The 16602-nt window shown below is 44.1% G+C and overlaps 1 protein-coding gene across 1 annotated transcript in view; it reads left to right on the top strand.

Annotated features, from left to right (window-relative positions):
* The window catches only part of DNAH10 (dynein axonemal heavy chain 10), a 130368-nt gene that overhangs the window by 6759 nt on the left and 107007 nt on the right, over nt 1–16602 (top strand). The window contains exons 4-13 of the mRNA XM_035097917.3: nt 2931–3039; nt 5166–5281; nt 7120–7336; nt 7921–8078; nt 8621–8851; nt 10857–11047; nt 11666–11864; nt 14388–14582; nt 14847–15017; nt 16325–16501. Of these exons, the coding sequence (XP_034953808.1) occupies nt 2931–3039; nt 5166–5281; nt 7120–7336; nt 7921–8078; nt 8621–8851; nt 10857–11047; nt 11666–11864; nt 14388–14582; nt 14847–15017; nt 16325–16501 (1764 nt within the window). The remainder of the gene's footprint in view (nt 1–2930; nt 3040–5165; nt 5282–7119; nt 7337–7920; nt 8079–8620; nt 8852–10856; nt 11048–11665; nt 11865–14387; nt 14583–14846; nt 15018–16324; nt 16502–16602) is intronic.

Genomic DNA, 16602 nt, shown 5'->3' with positions numbered 1-16602 from the left:
GCACTATTCCGCCACACTCTGGTTCGCCAGAAGCAGCTTTGTCATGCTGGCCACATGACCCGGAAGCTGTCTGCGGACAAACGCTGGCTCCCTCGGCCTATAGAGCGAGATGAGCGCCGCAACCCCAGAGTCAGTCACGACTGGACCTGATGGTCAGGGGCCCCTTTACCTTTACCTTTATTTAATTTTAAATATAATTTCCCAAAGTTTCATTATCTGGCAAGAGTTTTTCAGAATCACATTTTGCACATGAATAAAACTGCCAGAAGCATGACATGCAAGATGACTCAGAATTTCTCTGTCTCCCCCCCACCAAAGTTCAGTTATAAACCTCCCAAAGACAATATATAATAGGTTAAAGACTTTATTGTATCAATATTTGTGCTTTCTCATTTGGTGAAAGACAAGAACTGTTATGTTCGGAACAAAATCGTATGAGCTTAGGACAGGGGTCCTCAAACTTACCCGGCTTTGGGCCGGATGCCCACTGCGCTGATTGCATGGTGGGCCGGAGGGTGGGGGAGCGCGCGCGGGGGCACGGGAGCGTGCGGCTGTGCGCACCCATGCGCATGTGCAAACGCTATTTCTGGCACACTCCCGACCTAGAAAGCGCCAGAAATAGCTTGTGCGCGTGTGCAGAAGCCTCCTCTGACCCAGAAGTACACCGGAAATGACGCATGTGTGCACAAGCTATTTCCGTCGCTTTTACGGGTCGGAAGTCGGCAGCCATGTCGCACCGCGCCAGTAAGAGCGGGCGGTGGTCAGCGGGCGGCGGGGGTCTCCGGGGGCCACATAAAAGAGCCTTGGGGGCTGTATGTGGCCCCCAGGCCGTAGTCTGGGGACCCCTGGCTTAGGACAATAAAACTTACAGTACATTGGTTCAGCATGTTACATTAGTTTCAAAGCACACTCCCCCCGCCCCCCCCAATGAAAAGGAAAGCTAGTGTAAGTTGAGTACGCTGATCTATGGTTAGACTGGATCCAAACTCTGTTCAGCAGCAAGACTGTTGCTGCTCTGTCTAAACATGGCAGAGGGGAAAATAAACCTTTAAAATAGTGTTCTATACTGGGTTGTCAAGTCACATGGCCCAGCGGAGCCAGGAATCCAGGATGACCAAGTTACACCTCATATCTTTGGTTGAGTCAGGGACTTAGTGTCACTGGAAATCCACTGCATCCTAAATTGCTCATTCCAACAGATCTTGCCGTGGGACTGCCTCCAAAGCCTATTATTTGTACCATACCATCTGAGACATGTTCCTGTCCTGAACAAGTTTGCAGTCTTAAAGACAAGTCAGACAAGGGGGTGGAGATATGTTAATACTTTGAGGATGAAGATAATATAATTATGGGACTTACGGTCTGCCGCGCTGCCGGAGAGGCGCAGAAACCTTGAGCTCTGAGGTTTCTGGCTTAGTGGAGGGGAGGGAATCCCACGGGGGCGACGCGGACCCCCATAGAACCCTGGGTAGAGCGTCCCTGGGGCAAAATAGCTCGGCAGAGCTCCAGGAGCGACTCCTCCGCTGCCCAGTAAGCTCGTAAGAGCCCCGAGAGCCAGCAGAGTTGTAGTTGCGGGAGCCATTTTGAGCACCAATGTTACCTCCACGAAGCAAAGCTCCAAGCCTACAGCCTGCAAGCGGTGGATTCTTCCCTTCAAAAAGAAGATTTTATGGCGTCACAATAGAAAGGAATGTGACTGTCTGTATGTGCTCGCTCTCTTAGTAGCGGGTTTTCTCTTGGTTGCAGTTTGTAGTAGAAATCATGCCTCAAGCTTGTGCGCTGAGGCACAGTTTTGTTTTAAGTTTTTCTTGCCCAGAGATGAAGGATGTCTGCCTTATCTCCAGGCTATGTTTTTTGTAAATAAAGTCTTTTGAGTTTGCAACGTGCTCCAGAGTTCCTGAATTTACGACTCTCGCTGACTGATCCTTACCCTTTTGCCGTTGCGCACACGCTCTGCTGAAAAGGAAGATTTATGTCCGGAAGCGCGACTGGACTAGTAAATTTGTTTACTTAAATATAAGCTAATTAAAGCTTATATACAGTTTATAACTTAAAATCTTAGTCCATAATCATATACACATCTTCAAATTCACTTTAAATTTAACAGATCCAAGTTTAATAAAATAATCCTCTCTTTATTAAATCAGTATTGTAAGTCCATTCACTGATCCCTCCAGGCACCCAGATCCAGCTTCCTGGGGAACTTTCCTTAGATTTTTTCTTGAAGATTTACAGACACTTTGAAGCAATTAACACCTCTCCCCCTGACCTGCTCCAGGAGAGAGTTTAAAGAGTCAAATTCTTGGTAAATTGATTGTTTCCTTTCACCCTGACAGCTAGGGGTCAAATTACTGCATCTCGTTTCACACAATAGAGGAGTCTGACTTCCTTTTAAAGCCTCCTGCTGTGACCGAATCTTTTACTTGTAAATTGAAGCTTTTTGAATCTCTTTACTCACAGTGCCCAATGTAACCCGATCTTCTAATTGGAAAAACCCACTGCTCTCTGCCGCCGGCACGAAGCTTCACTTTGTGAGGGTGACAGTGACGCTCGAAAATGGCTCCCGCGACTACCACCCCATTCTCTCCGGGGCTCCTAATGGAGGTTGCCGGGGAGTAGAGGAGTTGCTTTTTGGAGCTCCGCCGAGCACTTCGTCCCCAGAATGCTCAATCTAGGGCTCTTTCGGGGGCCATGTCGCTTTCGTGGCTCCCCCCCCCCCCGCAAAGCCAGGCTCCCTTGGAGCTCGAGGGAAACCTCGCCAGACGGCTCTGGCGATGAACCGGAAGCCCTGATGGATAAATCTAGACTGCAATTGTTGATAATGGATGGACAGGCATGTTTCCTCAGTTCTGGTTACATGCCTGTAAGGGCACCAGCATGATCCCTGAAAACAGTCTTACCTCCTGTTAATTTGTCCCTTTCTATTTCAGAAAACCATAAAGCGGGAGGTTTATAACCTGTATTATCACATGGCTATGAACGACATCCCAGAAGACTTTGTGGAGACTGACACTGTGTATTTTCTCAGAGATACTGCAGGTATTTTACATGGAAGGAAGGTTTTGGCTAAGAAAGGAAGTTATGGTTAATAATAGATTAGGTTCTTTCCAGATCATATGAGATCTTGATCCACCCTTGAAACCTGCTGTTTTCAACCTGAGGAGCTCAAGATTTCAAACAATATTTCAACAATATTTCAGAAGAAAAGTGGGTGTGACTATGCTTAAAGGTATCAGTAAGTTTTATATTGCGTATGTGGTGTGGTCTGCCCAGGGGCGTAGGAAGAGGGGCGGTGGGGGCGGACTGCCCCAGGTGCCCTCACTGAGGGGGATGACATTCTCAAGCCTACCCCGAGCCATTGGAGTAAGGGGGGAGCTGTGCCACTTTGCTGGTGGCATTCCCCCCTTCCCCCTTCATTTTGACAGCTTGGGAGTCACAGGTGGGCAGCGCACTGAATGTCCGCCATGGGTGGCTCGCTCCCCCCCGGTGGCAGGGCATGTGTGCTGCTCCGGGCACCCAAGCAGCTTTCCCGCACCTGGGAGGGCACCCTCCATGCCACTCCCCCCTTGGGAGCGCGCCCGCCCTGAACAGTGTGGGCATATGCTCCGCTGCTGGGTCTGCCCATTGTTCAGCCCCATTTCAGTTCTTACCAGCCACACTTGATAAATGATTACTCTTCTGTCATTTCATCTCCTGTACAACACATCCATCCATCCATTTTCTCAGTCCTGCCAGCCCTTATCAAATATAATCATTATTACAAGAATAAAAACAACAAAATGATTTATTTTTATTAACACAGTATAACTGGTGAAGGTGTATCAAATAAGCAACAAATACAGGTCTCTGCTCCAACAAGTTTCTGGTTTTGAGGTTGAATGAAGGAGGGAGAGGCCAGGGTAAGAAGGGAGAAAGATGGGGGCCAAGGCAATGACACCTAACAACTGCTCCTCATGATCCTCAGCTAATAATCCAGTAATCCAGCATTAGATCAGGAGTGGGGAACATTTGGCTTGCAAGATGTTGCTGCACTACAACTTCTATTAGCTTTCCAACCAGCATTGCCAGGGATGATGGGAGTTATAGCTCAGCAACATCTGGAGGGCCAAAGGTTCCCTACACTTGCATTAGATTCTGATCAACTGCCACAATAGATATCATCTGATCTGTTTTATATATTATTTTATAGGTCAGAGAACCCTGACTCAAATGTGTAAAGTTACCTAGTTAGCCTATTGATATTTGATTGCCAAAGGGTAGTTTGTGAACCATGAGCAGACCATCCCATCCTTTTCCTGGTTGTGTGTCTATGGTGGTGTGTAATCTAAAGACTGGATCAGAAAGTTGATCTTCATTCCAAGTAGCACGGGCTACAGATTTATAATTCCCTGCAGCAAAAAATTTAAAATTAATTGAGACAATATTGGAACAGCTGCTTCTTAAAAGTTTGTCAACTAAAGAATGAACACAAGCAAGGGTATGCCAGTGGATTCGATACAGGTGACTATGCCTATGTGGTAACTAGAGTACTGCGAATAGGTACTGATAAACCAGGCATTCTGCTCCAAAGTTTGCTAAAGTTGTCACTGTTTGTAAAATGGAGATCTATGGAAAATAATAAATACATGGGTTGTTTGTTTGTTTGTTTTTAAAATAGGAACCAGTGTGCTAGTGAAGGCCTAATGGTGTATTATGTAGTAGTAGTTGTTTATTTATTAATTGCAGGTGTGAGGTGCCTCAATTTTTATTTAACCCTTCTTTCCCCCACCACAATCTTGCACTGCAGTTAGACTTTGAGTAAAAAGCTCTCATTACCACCAGTGGAAGAGCTACACACTTTCCTAGGCATGTACATGATCTTTGAGTGCATTCCTATAAATAGTTGTATTAAGTTGTTGGAAACAATCCTGAGGAGTTCATAACACTAGACATGCAGCTTAAATTATTTTATATAAATAAACAATATGCCTGCCCTTGGGGAGTTGGCATCCCAAGCATAAACATCTAGGCTAGGCTAGCTGGTTTTCTGTGTGTAGAAAGGAAAGCTCATCTGCTGTTTTTGGCTGTAGTTGTGTCCCAGAAGGCACATGATTTTCCTGAACTTATTGGGAATGTTGGGTTAGAATATTTCTTTAAACAAATCCTTGCCTTCTTTTGCTGCTTAGAAACCGTTAGTGAACCTAATGACTTGCTGGAAGCTAAGGATGTTCTGCCGGAAGTCCTGGAGTATGGCATCCTGAATGGCCAGACCCTCGTGATGCTGAAGCAGCTTTTTGCACTGGTGAAAATTTTTGTTTGTTTGTTTATAAATTTCTTTTTCAAAAATAGCTCCCCTACCCCTGAGACCAAGGTGCTGCAAACTCAGTGATTTTGAGTCCACAGGTTTTCGACAGAATTTAATGACTATACAGAATCATAGAAAATGCATGTGATAATAGAAATCACTCGAGCTTTGAGGTAAAGGTAGTGGTTTCAAGGGAAGTAATAGCTGAATAAGCAATTACCATCCCGCATTCATCAGTCATAGCACATTATTAGTGTAGTGTGACAGCAGTGGGGAAAATGGTTGCTATAGACCAGGGTTGCCAACATGAATAAAATACAGTACTGGGGGGGAGGCAGGTAAGCTCTGCCCCACATAACTGATTACAAGATTTGAATGGCAATACCCGTCAACTTTGGGGGCCAGCCCCCTCAAATATTTTATTGTGGGGGCGAAGGGACCCCGACCCCTAGGAGTTGGCTCCTGTGCTATAGCATAGCTGCCAAGTTTTCCCTTTTCTCACGAGGAAGCCTATTCAGCATAAGGGAATTTCCCTTAAAAAAAGGGAGAACTTGGCAGCTATGGCTACAGACACTCCCTTCAAACCTTATCCAGCTGCTACCACAACAAAATTTGAATATATTTCTGGTGACTACCTTATCAGCAACTCATTTAAGTGAACTACCATTTTAGATGTAATTCAAAACTTGTAAGTTGGATATTAGTGCAAGATGTCATGAGTGGATTTGAGGGTGAGTGACTCCAAGCTAAAGGTTTATAATAATTTAAGCTTCATTTTTTTAAAAAATAGACCAGAGTTTACATAGCAATTAAAGTAGAAAAGCCCCCCAAATGATGGCATGTAGCTTTCTATGTTAACTGGTCTGTGTTGTGTGTTTGACCTCACCATACTTGGTTGCAGAAAAAACCCATCACAAAAGATGGAGAGAAACACACTGAGTCTCAGACAAACAGCAAGAAGAAGCAGGAAGAACCCATTATGGACTTCTCCCTCTCCTGATAGCTATTTTATTCCAGGAAGCTTCTCTTAAGCAAAGAAAAATGCTGTTTCAATTTCCAAGCTCCACTTTTTAATCAACAACAAAAAATGATTTTATACAGAGGGGGAGGGACAGAGGCATGCGGTGGAGGCGCAGCGCCCCGGGTGTCAGCGCTGAGAGGGATGACATTCAGCGCACCGCCCTCCCGTGACTCCCAAGCCTACCCCAAGCCATCGATGTGTGTGGGGGGGTGTGACATAAAAAATTCCGCACTGGGTACCACCTGACCTTGCTACACCTCTGTGGACGGACAGAGTAAAACCATAAGTGATTTTTTTTAAAAAAATAAACCTGTCACGCACTTGAAGAAGAGGGAGAAAAAGGTGGGCCATTCCCCTGAAGAGAATAAGAAAGGGCAATCAGGATTCATAGCCTGAATATGTGTTTTTACAGGAGTGAAGTTATGAGAGGAAGAGCAGAGTTCACTGGGGGGGGGGGGCGACCTTCCACTGACTGCATGTAGCCTAAGAAGACACCCTAGAGTTGCTTCTTTTGCACAAACTCTCCTGGAAATAAGCTCCACTGAACATAGTGGGACTATCTTCCGATATGTATTAGACCTATATCAATAATGTTGGGCTAGCTGTCCCCTCTTCCTCCAGAGAAGGTGGATTGTCATTACTTTCGCACATAGCAGCAGCTATAACTGGATCCAATGGCAACTAGGATTGCCTGCGGCAATAGCTTTCTAACTTTTTGCTTTTAACTGTTACAAAGTTACAAATGAATTTAGTCATTATATTTTAAATGAAAGCAAACAGAAGACAGTTAAACAAAACATGCTTGTATTTTCAGGTCTTTCTGCCTGCAATGTGTCATAACCATTATGATATGGATGAGTCCATTCCTCACCCAGAACCGGAAAAGGCAGAAGGTGAAGATGCTCAGTCTGTTGTGAAGAAAAAAACATCACCAGAAGCATTAAACAGCTTGCATACCCTAAGGAATGAGTTCTTGATGAATATGCAGAAATTCCTAAGCCACATTCAGAGAACCATACAGCAGATAGAAGGTATGTCTCAGTCTGATCTTATGTGGGCCTCTTAAAGCACTACTGGTTGGGTGGTGTAAATGTGTGAAATGCAAAAATGAGTTTGCATCCACTTTCAAAACCAGCTGTTGGACATTCAGGAAGATGGATTTTCAGTTGGATTCTAATCTTCCAGCATTGTTTGTGTAAAAATGGGCACAGGTGCATTCTCCTTGTCCTTCACTCTCCTTTTTATATATTTTAATCTCTTCTCTGTACAAAAGTGTGTGTCGGAGGAAATGCTTGTTAGTATCACCTAGGGTTGCCATATGCCCTGGACATATCTGGAATATTGCAGTTGTAAGCTCAACAACTTTTGTGTCTGGATTTTCACTGTTTTAAATATGGCAACCCTAGCTTCACCCAAATTGATTACCTTCACCTTTTCTCCATTCTTTGCTCTCTGGAGAAATTTAGAAGGTTCAAGAAGAGACTTGTCAGTATAATCTATAATGCCATGTCTTCACTGCTTTCTGATGAAATGGATAAGCTAGGGAATATTCTTGTCTATTTCATTAATGATTGGGACATTTTTACTGTAGCTAATAATGTTTTTTTTTCAACAGGGGAAATTAAGTTAGAAATGCCAACCTTAAGCTTAGATGGTGATGTGAATGAACTTGCCAATGATCGGGATGTGGTTGATACACTAGAGACACTTGCAGCCAATTGGCTCATGTTAATATCCTCAGCAGATGAAGAGCTTCTGAAAAAGGTCCCCCAGGTAATCTATTTCGGCATTCTATTTTCCCAGTGGCCAGTCAGGTCTACTGAGAAGCCCACAAGCAGGCAATATGGTAACACCTTTATCCTGTGGTCGACGGCTTGACGATCTTCGTAAAGCGGAGACGCCTCGTCTGCCCGGGGGGCAGAAGAGCCACGTGAGGAGGAGCGGCGTGGTGGCCCCATTTGTGCTCCGGGCCAGGTAACCTCTCCAAGGAGCGCACGGGGGCTCCCCAGAGCGGATACATGAGCCCGTCTTTGGGACCGGAGGGAAGAGACAGGGGCCGGATTCCCAGGGTGGGGACCTCCTGTTGCGCTTTTTCGAGGTGGTGGGAGGGAGGGAAGGTGCCCGAGGGATCCCTGCACCACGGCGCCACAAAGGCTTAAGACGACCCTGGGTGAAATGACTAGAAGTGAATATGTCTCTATGTATTGTGTAACTCAGGGTGGTCAGACACATGGCCCATTGTGATCAGAGTTTGTGTGATGTGTCTGCCTTTATTCCAAAGTACCTGGTCTCATCTTGGTTCCTTTCATCCTCAGGGGAATGGCCCACTAGCCGAGATTGACCTGTGGCGAGAGAGAAATGCTACTTTGAGTGCCCTCACTCAGCAGCTCAAACTGCCATTAGTCAAAAAGGTCTTGGAAGTGCTCACGGTGGCTAACATAGCAATTGTGGATAGCTTGCAGATAGTCATAAATGAGCTCTGCAAGCACCACGTGGAGGCAGTTGATAATGTGAGGTTCCTTTCCACTCTTGAACGACACCTAAAGGTAGGTTTTTATCAGCTGTAAATGTAACATTCAGTAGCAGCAGGGCACTGTCCAACTATGTCCAAAGGTTTTGGATACAGAGTTCATAATTTTTTTAGCACCTCATGATGACTCATTTGTACATCACAGTAAGCCATAAAACATGCTTTGCCATACATGCCCACTTTGCTCCTGTCTACTAGCAAAGAGAGGAAAGAAGTCACAATCCTCTAGCTTGGTGTTATGAGCCAACCAGAGATTGTGGTTTGGCTCCCTCCAAACAAGCTATGGCAGCGCACCAAGGTTTATTCTCGGCTTACTAGTTGTACTTTGTTTAAGCAAAACAAACCACAATTCCTGGTTTGCATGTAATGCTATGCTAAGCCATGGTCCATTGTTTGCTGCCTTTGCATGTTCAGGGAGGAGTAAAGAGGGACTGCACAGTAAGCTATGGTTAATGGCTTATTGCAGAGTACAAACACAGCCAACAACACTCTATTATCAACAAGGAGCAATAGCAGCTGCTTCTAGGTAGTAGCAAAGGGCCTTTGTCTTAAATCATTGGTGCTACCAGGAATTGAATCTAGGACCATGTGAGGGAGCTGGTTCAGCTTTCCACAAGTAACGACTCCCGACTCCTCATCTGTATATTTACAGTTCTTTATTATACAGATATATACAAGACAGAGCAAAAGTTCTCACGTCCATTCAGTCACTTTCAGATCCAGGAAGCATAGCTGTCAACCTCCGGATTTGAAGATAAGGAAATCCCATTGTGTTGTCAACTCCCGGATATGAAAGTGAGGGTGCTGAATAAGGGAATTTCCTGCAAAAAAAGGGAAAGTTGACAGCACTGCCGGGAAGTGGCATCCTGTGGGAACGCCTCCAACACATCAGTCTGGGAACAGTTAGTCTCCTCCTCTCTTCCCTACGTTTAAGCCCTCTGTGTTATATAATAATAATAATAATAATAATAATAATAATAATAATAATAATAATATTTTATTTGTACCCCGCCCATCTGGCTGAATCTCCCCAGCCACTCTGGGCGGCTTCCAATCGAATATCAAAACAATCCAGCAATAGCACAATTACAAAAGTCACAAACAAAACATAAACCACATCAAAAAAAATACACAACTGAATGGAAAACAATTTCGACATAAATCAAAATCTAAAACTAAGAATACATCCTTAATACAGTTTAAAATAACATAGGTAAAAAATAACAGGAATTTAAACAAAAACAAAAAACAAAATGGAGCCCTCTCTGCCCAGCAGCAGTGGCGGCAACAGTCCTTTATAGAGCCCATCAGGCCCCGCCCTGGGCCAGGTGGTGAGTGGCAGGACTGGGGCCTTCAGGCACTGAGCAGTTGTTGGGGCGATGGAGGCACCACCTCTGTTTCTGTTCCAGAGCTGCTCAGATGCTGCCCGGGCTCTCTAGCGTCTGAGTGCCCCTCCGTCACAGGACTCTGTGGCTGCCTGTGGCTGCTGCAAGATGTTTCCTGGCAGCCCTGGCACTGTTCAGGACACTCAGCATCACAGACTCCTTGCGCCTCCTGGCCGGGCTCTCTGCTGACCCCTGACAGCAAACCCCTTGCTTGCAAACCATCTCATGTATCACCTCTAAAAAAACAACAACCTGCAGATGCAATTAAGGGTACCAACAACTCCCCCCCCCCTTTATGTATTGGAATAGCCTGCGTCACTTCCTGGACAGAGTTTGTAAATAGTGACAACAGCATTAGAGACTCAGAGTGGTGCAGCCAAGCAGCCCCAAGGCTGCCCAAATCCTTTAGGAGATGAAATAAGTAGACTTCCTTTCCCCCTAGTAGTGTTTCTGATCAGCTACCATCTTGGATATGTTTAATTAATTCAGAGGGGGCCCTCAGTGACCCTACTATGCACTCCCCACCCTTTTCCTTTTCCTTTCTTTGGGCTGTACCTCATTTTATGGTTACGAAAACGTATCCTATTCCTTCATACTGATATTTTTTTTTTACAATATCTGCCATTGACTCAACAGAATTTAACACACGGCACTGGCTTCAACGTTGTCTTGGATACAATTCCCTCACTGATGAATGCCTTGAGAATGGTGTGGATTATTTCACGGCACTACAACAAGGATGAAAGGATGATCCCCCTAATGGAAAGGATTGCCTGGGAGATCTCGGCAAGGGTCTGCAAGGTTGTGGATCTACGGACTTTGTTCAAGTACGTGGCATTTCCTTCTGTAAGCTAAGCTAAAGTTGTGAATGCCATTCATCTTGTTCTCAGGACCTTGCACCAGTTACTTTATTCACCCAGGTTGAGTGTGACTCCCTGCAGATCAGGAGCCATCCTCGGGAATGTGTGCCGCAGTGGTAAATCTGGTTTGTCATCACTTACCTGCCTCATCTCTAGACCATAGTTTAGAGTTACACCCACTGGTGTCCATACATAGCACAACATGCCATTTTTTGTAGTGCCAGGGTCCAAAGGTTAGTAGTTTCTATGATGAAAGGCAATTTCTCGCAAGAAATACATTGAGCCTTTTGAGTGTTGAATATGGCTGTCTTTTCTTTTTGAAACAAAAAATAAAAAAAAATTCCTTCCAGTAGCACCTTAGAGACCAACTAAGTTTGTCATTGGTATGAACTTTCTTCAGAAGAAGTGTGCATGCACACGAAAGCTCGTACCAATGACAAACTTAGTTGGTCTCTAAGGTGCTACTGGAAGGAATTTTTTTATTTTTTGCTTCGACTACATCAGACCAACACGGCTACCTACCTGTAACTTTTCTTTTTGAATTTTGGATCAATTTTTTTCCTGTGCTTTTTTATGGGCTCCTAGGGAAGACAGGCAACTTGCAAAAACCAAAATGCTAGAAGCCAAACGGACCCTTGAAATTTGGAAGGAGTCCTATTTTGACATCCGTGCCAAAATTGAAGCTTCAGGAAGAGACGCACGATGGGAATTTGACAGGAAGCGTTTATTTGAAAAAACAGATTATATGGCCATAATCTGTCAAGACCTCTATAACATATTGCAGGTAAGAGCATGCATGAATTATTGAAGAATAGGTTTTTTTACATCATTTGTTGAGCCCAGTCTAAGGTCTCCTAATGTGTGCTGGAGTTTCAAGGCACACACAGAGCTCCAATGACCCACAGGCTTTCCTCACATATTTTGCACAAGAGCGGCGACATTCATTTACTCCTTGTGTGGACTCAGAATTTAAAATTCCACTTAATCAAAGCATCAAGGAGACCTGGTGTTTTTTGTTTAGTTCTTTATTAGATCACTGATGGGTTTGCCACTCTGAGTTCCTATGGGTGGGATATAAATTTAATAAAAGAAATGAATAAATTGGCCAAAACTGATGGCTGGAGTCTGGACTCCATCTGCAGCAAAATGAGGTGCTGTAAGGCTCAGGTGATAGAATAACTTGAGACTGCAGGAGAAGGATCACATTTCTTAATACCGGTATTTCCCTACATGAGAAACTCCCTGCAACACCACCCTAAACACCTGAGCACTGGCTTCCATTCATTTCACTGTCCAATATTGGCTTCTCTCTTGAAACATTTTTTATTGGGCCACAACTTTGCTGGCCTCTGGTATGGCTGCAATATACTCTCTTGCATTGGCCTACATATGTGCATGCAACTGCTTTGGTCTGCAGAACTGCTATGATTGCAGGTGCTACATAATACTCATTCTCTACTTGCAATAAATTGATCTATTAGTGTGGGAGCCCCTACACTTTGGATCTCCCTGCCTGTTGACATGCAGCAGGCTCTTTTGCCGTACTCCTTTTGGTGCCTCCTTAATACATCTTTATGTGCTGGCAAGCCAACCTAGCAATGTAAAGTGTTGCAGGGACATAGCAAGGGGGGTGATGGGGCGGTCTGCCCCGGGTTCCACTCTGGGGTGTGTGTGTGACAGTCGGTGCCACACCCCGTGACTCCCAAGCCGAGCCCCTCTAGCCTCCCAGTAAAAAGCCCGCTTGGTGTGCCACGCCGCGCTGAGCGAGGCTTTCTACCGGGTGTCTGGAGGCTCCGTTTTGAAGTCGCGGGGGGATCGCGATCCCTCTCTACGTAGCACGCATGCACAGCTGGAGGCTCCGTTTTGAAGTCATGGGGGGGAGCACAATCCCCCTCTACGTAGTGCGCATGCGCAGCTTCGTTACGTAGTGACGCACACGTGCTACGAGCAATGCCCCCCCCCCGGTGCATGGCAATTTGCTGCCCCAGGTGACGCAGTGGCTTCCTCTGCCACTGGAGTGTTGACATATGTTTTAATCTCTTTTTAGCTTACTGTTTATTTTAATTATCTTCTGTTTTTTTAAAAGAGTGAATCACTTTACAGGTTTTATTACAATCAAAAGGTATATAAATTTTGTTAAATGAAGTGCATTTGTTAGCTTCTAATCTGTACTTCCTTTTTGTTGTCATAAATATACTTGTGCATTCCTCTCCCACCTTCATTTCCCTTGTTTCCCATCCCCTTCTTTTCCTTTTCCTCATTACATAGTTTTTTATAAAAAAACAAACAATAAAAACATTTCATACTGTTTGTAAGGATGCGATTTTTAAAAAATCATGTACACACACACACACACACACACACACACACACACACACACAAACCCTCCATAGAAGCAGAAAAGGAGCCCAGCAGGCAAAAAGGATAGGCTAGTTTCTGTTTGCAGTAAGTTTTTTTCTTTGCATGGGAGAGTGCAATCCCTTACCTGTTGGCTGAAGTGATACAATTCATTCAGTCACCACTTTCTGCATTGTGTTCAGACCTAGCTAGACCTGTGCCTGTGCTTCAGGATCATTTGTCTTGCTGCTGAAACAACTTCTTAGTTACTTCAAGTGACAATTTCACAGCACTCAGACAGTTTTTGTCAGCTGCTAGATGGCCCATCCTTAACCAGAAACTCTCTGGGTTTCTTGTCTGGCTTCTCAGACTAGCTCAGTTCCCACCCTTCCTTCCTGGGAAAAATAAAGCACAAATTGAAAGCCACTAGAAATGATATCTGCCTGGAAAAATTAGTTATATAGAATTGGCTAAATTAACAAATTCAGTTAGAGGATGCAGTAATCAGAAATTTAATCAGAATTGGGAAAAGTTTGGGGATTATGTGAAAAAGCAATGCCCCTCTATGAAGACTTGGGTTTTTATTTCTAATATTCCGTAGTGATTCAAAAAAAATCTGTAATGATTTTTTTAAAAAAGGAGAGTGAAGGGAAGCAGTATGGAAGTATGAGAGTTTATTAGCCCGGGATGATGACAAGTGGAAGTCTGTTTATATGAAGAGTATATTTTAAGTTTATATGAAGTCAAAAGAAACTATTTTATTTGATATACATGATTTGTTTGATTTAGGTTATGATTTAGGTATTTATTAGTATGTTTTTATTTGTATATTTTGTATGTTTTGTTTGTTTTGTTTATATTATTTGTATGTATTTCATTTGTATGTTTTTGATTTGAATTTCAGTAAAGTTTGGAAAAAAATAAAGAAATGATATCTGCCTACACATCAGCTCTTCTTGTACCCTGATAGGTTATGGAAGAGTTTTACAACATCTTTGGTCCTGAACTCAAAGCTGTCACTGGGGATCCAAAGCGCATTGATGAAGTCTTGCGACGAGTTGATGGTCTTGTCAGTCCTATGGAGGTTCTGACCTTTGAGCCTTTCAACATCAGATGTGCAACTCAATGGAAGATAGTTATGGAGGAATTTAAAATGGAAGTTTTGGTAAGCAGCAGAAGCTTTGATTTGTATTTTTCTCGCTTCTCAGTAGAACCTCTTGTCTCCCTGCTAGAACCCCTGAACAATAAGAATTTGACCTACAAGCCCCTTCAGTCCTTCTATGAAGTGATCTGTGAAAAAGCAGTTTGCATTTAGTATGGCGTTGTGGAATCCTGAGTGGTAATTTTATTGAATTAGGACTGCCTGCCATGCCTGCCATTGATAAATGAGAATGCCCCCCTTGTTAACTTCATCTTTCTTAATTTTTAGGATATAGAAAAAGAAGCAAAGAGCTTCATTGATGATTCTTTTAAGACTCTTCGTTCAGCAGAAGCTGCTTTTGACATGCTCTTAAACTTCAAACACATCCGCTCTCGTGAGGCCATTAATAAGCAGATGATGATGAAATTCAATGACATTTTGGCACAGTATTGTAAAGAGGTATTTGCTGCTCCTTTCCAGCCATGACTCCTTAGATCTTTTGATGCCCTTTGTGAAATAGCACCTCACCTCAAAGTTTTATGCAGGAGCTGCTGAGACTGGTGACTCTCTTCTTATTCCCTATCCTGTCTAGGATGTTAAGCAGTAGCACCTCTCCCCCTGGGTAAGCAGCAGCTACCTGCTGTGTTGGGAAGCTGGGAAAGCAACAGAGCCCTAACCAAACTGCCTCGCATCACCAGCCACGGATGTTGAGGCCCCCTTTCCCATAGCTGCATCAATCTTAAGGACTCCCCCAGTGGTGAGACTGGTCTTGATATCATAATAATTAACAACAGGGGTGACTTTCCTGGATTTCTTTGCTCACAGGGAAGTAGTCACCGTTTGTTTGTTTGTTTGTTTGAAAATCACTTTAAAGCACTTCTTAAAAACTAGTAATAAGTGCCTATAAGTGAGTGGTATCTCTTGTTGATATAGATGATATAGGCACAATTCAAATAGGCACTGAGACACTCAAGCAACTACACACACCTATCAGAATGCTCTGGGACTCTGTCGGGGTGGGGATCGGGGTGGGAATTACTAAGAGTAATTGAGGGGTTGCATTTTGGGACAAGGCAGTTCCTCTGCAGCAACAGCATGGCACAAAAACTTCTGAAGATGGTGATTCCCCTCAGATCTTTCTCAGAGCTTAAAAAGCCTCCAAAAATGTGGGCTTTTATTATACAGATAGTGTATGGGAAATGCTCAGTTCTATTAACAGAATTGTGAAATCCATTGGGCCTAGGTTATATATTGTAAGGTACTGAGAGGGTGTCTGAAACAAACATATCCAGTAGTTAGACTCTGCCACCTTAACTCCTGCCCCACCGGTGCTCAGCTACCACTGAAAACTGGGCGGCGTGAGCTCTAGGCTCTGTGAGTGCCCTCCAAACTGCAGTTCTAGCTAGTCCCTGTCCCTGTCCACCAAGCTGCCTAAAGCCTCAGTGCTTGCACTTCAGTCTGAACAACTAGCCTCTGGTTTGAGGACACTAGGTTCTGGTTCCCTTTCACTAACTGCTAGCTTGGATCTTGCTCCCTGCCTAGCTTTGTCTACTCACCTGACTTTGGCCATCCTGAACTTTGTTTTGGACATGCAGCTACTTCTGACCCCATTTGGATTATGAGGTGACTCCCTCACTTCCTGGATCTTGGCTGCCTTAAGCCCGACCCTACTGAGATCTGATATGTAGCATCTTTATATGTTGCTAATGATGAAACAAAGAATTTTGCCTAGTAAGATGATAAATACCTTTTTTTTTAATTTACAGCTTGAGATAGTTAACAACATATTCGTCAGTAACCTTTCCAACCCACCTTTATGCAAAAATCACCCTCCAGTGGCAGGAGCCATTTACTGGGCGCGAACTCTTTTCTACCGTATAAAGCACACCATTGTTCGATTCCAAGAAGTAGAGGAGCTGCTGGCTAGTGAGCGTGGAAAGGAGGTGGGCTGGAGTTTTGTTACTAGTGAATACACATCAGTATATATCAGAAACATAGCATTTCATTGGACTGGGAAGTTCAAAGTACATTGTTTTGGAATGGG

This window comes from Zootoca vivipara, chromosome 16, assembly GCF_965207765.1.
Source record: "Zootoca vivipara chromosome 16, rZooViv2.hap1.1, whole genome shotgun sequence".
In the NCBI taxonomy this organism is placed as follows: domain Eukaryota; kingdom Metazoa; phylum Chordata; class Lepidosauria; order Squamata; family Lacertidae; genus Zootoca; species Zootoca vivipara.
The sequence above is the reverse complement of the archived record's forward strand: the minus strand, read 5'-3'. Positions and strand labels throughout refer to the sequence as shown.